The 5,411-nt window shown below is 41.7% G+C and overlaps 1 protein-coding gene across 1 annotated transcript in view; it reads right to left on the bottom strand.

Moving 5' to 3' along the window:
- LOC112145040 (NACHT, LRR and PYD domains-containing protein 12) overlaps positions 1-2,475 on the bottom strand; it is a gene marked incomplete at both ends in the record, with an annotated part of 8,400 nt that extends 5,925 nt beyond the window's left edge. Inside the window, 3 exons of the mRNA XM_036216444.1 lie at positions 140-313; positions 392-2,156; positions 2,298-2,475. Coding sequence (XP_036072337.1) covers positions 140-313; positions 392-2,156; positions 2,298-2,475 — 2,117 coding nt within the window. The remainder of the gene's footprint in view (positions 1-139; positions 314-391; positions 2,157-2,297) is intronic.
- Positions 2,476-5,411: the final 2,936 nt, after the last annotated feature.

The following is a 5,411-nucleotide window of genomic DNA, read 5'->3' on the forward strand; positions in this document are numbered from 1 at the left end:
AGGTTGGCCTTTTAAATTTCAATAAAGTTATCATTCTACTTTTTTGCAACAGTCCTCCACTGTTCTTTATTCACCAACACTTTCTAATGTATCAGAAAAAAGGGCAGAACCTGAAAAAAGGAGATTGTTGAAACCTCACCTGAGAGTTTCCAGTTTACAGTGTGGACTCTCCAGTCCAGCTGACAAAAGCTTCACTCCTGAATCCTGCAGGTTGTTGTTACTCAGGTCCAGATCTCTGAGACTGGAGGACTGAGAGCTCAGAACTGCAGACAGAGCTGCACAACTTCTCTCTGACAGATTACAGCCATTTAGTCTAAAGAAAGCAAAACAGGACTGCAGTTATTAAAAAAAAATTCTGCTCAAGTGTTTTCATTCACTAAATGGGATTTACATAGCTTTGTTGGAGGCTTTGATCACTGGCAGCAGCCTCAGAAGAGCCTCCTCTGAAGCAGAGTATTTCTTCAGGTCAAAAACTTCCAGATCTTCTTCTGATGACAGTAAGATGAAGACCAGAGCTGACCACTGAGCAGGAGACAGTTCATCTGTGGAGAGACGTCCTGAACTCAGGGACTTTTGGATCTCCTCCACTAGAGAACCATCATTCAGTTCATTCAGACAGTGGAACAGGTTGATGCTTTTCTCTGCAGACAGATTCTCACTGATCTTCTTCTTGATGTACTGGACTGTTTCCTGGTTTGTCTGTGAGCTACTTGCCATCTGTGTCAGCAGACCTTGTAGGAGACTCTGATTGGTCTGCAGAGAAAGACCCAGGAGGAAGCGGAGGAACAAGTCCAGGTGTCCATTTGGACTCTGTAAGGCCTTGTTCACAGCACTCTGGTAGAACTGGACTGTCGTCTTTTGTTCTTCCTCCATGAGTTTGACTCCAGAGTTGATGAAGGTCAGATGGACATGAAGAGCAGCCAGAAACTCCTGAACACTCAGATGGATGAAGCAGAACACCTTGTCCTGGTACAGTCCTCTCTCCTCTCTAAAGATCTGTGTGAACACTCCTGAGTACACTGAGGCTGCTCTGATATCGATGCCACACTCTGTCAGGTCGGATTCATAGAAGATCAGGTTTCCTTTCTGCAGCTGCTCAAAAGCCAGTTTTCCCAGAGACTCTATCATCTTCCTGCTCTCTGGACTCCAGTGAGGATCTGTCTCAGCTCCTCCATCATACTTGACCTTCTTGACTTTGGCCTGAACCACCAGGAAGTGGATGTACATCTCAGTCAGGCTCTTGGGCAGCTCTCCTCCCTCTCTGCTCTTCAGCAGATCCTCCAGAACTGTAGCAGTGATCCAGCAGAAGACTGGGATGTGGCACATGATGTGGAGGCTTCGGGATCTCTTGATGTGGGAGATGATCCTTCTGGCCTGCTCTTCATCTCGAAATCTCTTCCTGAAGTACTCCTCCTTCTGTGGATCATTGAACCCTCTGATCTCTGTCACCAGGTCAACACACTTAGCAGAGATCTGATTGGCTGCTGCAGGTCGTGTGGTTATCCAAAGGTGAGCAGAGGGAAGCAGGTTCCCCCTGATGAGGTTTGTCAGCAGATCACCCACTGAGGTGGACTTTCTAGAGTCAGTTAGGATCTGAGTCTCGTGGAAGTCCAGAGGAAGTCGACACTCATCCAGACCATCAAAGATGAAGATGATCTGGAAGTCTTCAAAGCTGCAGATTCCTGCTTCTTTGGTTTCAGGGAAGAAGTGATGAACAAGTTCCACCAAGCTGAACTTCTCCTCTTTCAGCACATTCAGCTCTCTGAAAGTGAATGGAAATATGAAGTGGATGTTCTGGTTGGCTTTGCCTTCAGCCCAGTCCAGAGTGAACTTCTGTGTTAAGACTGTTTTCCCGATGCCAGCCACTCCCTTTGTCATGACGGTTCTGATTGGTTCTTGTCTACCAGCTGGGAGTTGAAAGAGCTCTTCTTGTCTGATGCTGGTTTCTGCTCTGTCTGCTTTCCTGGATGCTGCTTCAATCTGTCTGACCTCATGTTCTTCATTCAGCTCTCCAGTTCCTCCCTCTGTGATGTAGAGCTCTGTGTAGATCTCATTCAGAAGGGTTGGGTTTCCTGCTTTAGCGATTCCCTCAAACACACACTGGAACTTCTTTTTCAGACCAGACTTGACTTTATGTTGACAAACTGAAAACAATCCTGAATGAAGGGAAAAAAACAGTGTAAATAAACTCTGCAGTCCTGAAAAATGAGGATTTTAATCCATGTTGTTCCAAGTGTTCAGACATCAATAAATCTTCATTTATCCAGCAGGTGAAACCTTCAGAGAAATCCTCTTACTGTTCTGCAGTTGATCAGCCAGCTCCTCCTGCTTCATTCTCCTCAAGAAGTTCTCTGTTATCTTCATCAGTGACTCTCTGCTGCTCCTCTGTTCTTCATCTTCATCCTCCAGTTCCTCCTCATCTTCCCTCTGGCTCAGAATCTTCTGGATCTTCTTCAACTCCTTCTTCACAAAAGTGACAATGTTGTCCTCCAGACGCTGCAACAGAATTCTAGATGAATGAACCAATCAGAGTGAAGTCATGGAGCCAAACATCAGCTCCATGTTGGACACACTGACAATCCACTGGTCTACAAAGTGCAGCATGGAGATGACTGTGAACAGAATGATGGAAAAGTAGTTGTTGTTCATGTACAGACCAGAAATATGGAGTCCAGCTGTGTTTGATGCTGCTGGACAGACGGACCACTGGGAGTCTCTGAGCTCTGCTGGTCCTCTCTGTGGAGAATCATTAACAATCAGATCCATTCTGTCTTTGTACACACAAACAAATCATTCAGCTTAAAAAATATTGATAATCTAAACCAGACATGGGCAAACAACGGCCTGCAGGCCAGAACCGGCCCGCCCCCACTGTTGGGTCCGGCCCGCTGAACAACATCAGAAAGGCATGATTTTTCCATCTGGCTGCACAGATCAAGACCCACATAGAACGTGACTTTTTCATTCTCCAGTCTGGACTTTCACCCCTAATAATAAATAAAACCAAGTCGTTTTTCTGAAATTGTCCTCAAACCTAAAAGAGATGGAGCTTGAAGAACCGCATCTGCTGGTCTTCCAGGTTTCAGAAAACTGTAGTTACATAAGTTACTTTCGTTTTCTCCGTGACGGAGCAGGAGGAGACGAGGCTCCAACTTTCTTCTTCTTCATGGTAAGTCTTTGTGTTTTCTGTTGTCTTCTCCTTAATGATGAAGGCAGTGATGTTTCTATGTGATCTCATCTGTGAGGAAGAAGAGCAGCAGAGGAAGAACTCAGACTGAAGTTTGTCTTGAACTCGTTCTTCTGTTCAAAAATATCCGTCTGCAGGTTGTGCCTGTATCTGAACCCCCAAAATCTCTGTTAAATAAAACAGAATATTGTTTTATTTCTTCATATTATTTCACCTTTTGCATCTCGTTGATTCTTCCAGAGCAATTATGCAGCTGGGTTTTTTCAACCTGATTGGCTGGAGACCTTCTCAATCATATCCTCTGTGCTGCGTCTCCATGTGTGCAGATCTGCTGATCTGCGTAAATCTTTGATCGCGATCAGATCTTTGGTTCATTCCAATTTAAATCACTTCATCTTGTAAGGATTTATTTGATGACTATCTGCACTTCATTATTTGTGGAATCAGGACAATTTTGAAAGACTTTATAGGCTCTTTTTGAAAGTAAGGCCTACTGGAGGCCCATCATCATCTCAATCACAAAAATGGCTAAAAACCTGGCAAAGGACATGGAAGAAGTAAAACAATCCTTGAACTTTATGTCAGGAGACATGAAGAAAGTGATGGAGCAGCAGATGGACTTATTGAAGGAAGTCAAACAACTGAAAAAGGTGATTGAAGAAAAAGACAAGAAAATTGAAGACCTGGAAAACAGAGTGGATCAACTGGAGCAGTATACCAGAATGGAGAATGTGGGGATATCTGGACTGGAGACCAAACATCGTTCCTATGCCAGGGTCACTGCAGAACCCTCTGAGGGGGAGGACGCTCCACCAGGTGAACTGCTCACACTCGAACAACAAGTTATTGAGTTTTTGAGCACCAAAGACATTGTTGTTGACAGTAAAGGTATAGCTGCATGTCACACAATTCCTCAAAAACAGTCAAAAAGACAGAACATCGTCATCCGATTTGTCAGCAGAAAAAATAAAAATGATCTACTGAAAGTTGCTAAAAAGCTTAAGGGTACTGGTGTCTTCATAAATGAGCACCTGACAAGGAGGAACACAGAAATTGCTTACCAAGCAAGAATTCTGAAAAAGGAGAAAAAAATAAAGGACACCTGGACAAGGAACTGACGGGTGTAACATAATGATAAAGCTCAAAGAAACACCAGAACAGGCTCAAGTCATCACCACCAGGAGTATCGAAGAGCTGGAAAAGTAGAAATGAAGAAAAGATGAAAAAAGAAGATGAAGTGTTTTGTTTGTTTGAGACTTTTCTTTAATTATGATTGAAGAGAACTCTAAAGGAAAACGTGATGATTCTTTAAGTTTGTTTAATGGTGATGAAGATGAAGATGGAATGCTACAGGACATTGACCCAGAAATCCATTTCTACGATGACACCCATTGTGACTGTGAGTATTATTCTGAAGAGGATTTCAAGGTGGAACTCAAAGGCTTCTCACTTATACATTTCAACAGTCGGAGTCTTTATACTATTTTTTCTGAAATTAAGGACTTTTTGAACCAGTTTGATGAACAATTTACTGTTGTTGCAATCTCAGAAACTTGGTTAACTGAGGAGAAAGAACTATTAGTCAAACTGGAGGGATATCATTTTTTCTTTCAAAATAGACTGAACAAAAGAGGGGGTGGGGTTGCCTTGTTTGTTCGCACGGGTCTAAAATGTAAAGTTGTTCCACATATGTCCTTCTCAGTTGAAAATGAAATGGAATGTTTGACAATTGAAATTCAAAGGGAAAGCTTGAAAAATATTCAAATAAGTTGTATTTATAGAACCCCAGGTGGATGTTTGGATCAGTTCAATAAGAATATTTCTGAATTGTTTGAAAGAAGAAGTAATAACCTGAGTTTAGTCTGGGGAGATTTCAATATTGATTTGTTAAAAACTAACAAAGATATAAAAACAACAGAATTTGTAAACACCATGTTTAGTTTAGGTTTTTACCCTCGAATATTAAAACCAAGTAGAATAAATTTAAACAGTGCTACACTAATTGATAACATATTTATGAACAAAACTGGCTTAAAAACAAAAAGCGGACTTCTTTTGACTGATATTACTGATCATCTTCCTATTTTGGTTTTAATTGAAATTGAAAACAATCAAAAAATTAAAAAAAATTAAACCATGAATAGTATTTTCAGAGAAAAAACACCTTCAGCAATTGAAGAAATGAAAGGGGATTTTATTCAATATGACTGGCAAGAAATCTATG

The sequence above is a fragment of the Oryzias melastigma genome, linkage group LG2 (genome assembly GCF_002922805.2).
Source record: "Oryzias melastigma strain HK-1 linkage group LG2, ASM292280v2, whole genome shotgun sequence".
NCBI lineage: Eukaryota > Metazoa > Chordata > Actinopteri > Beloniformes > Adrianichthyidae > Oryzias > Oryzias melastigma.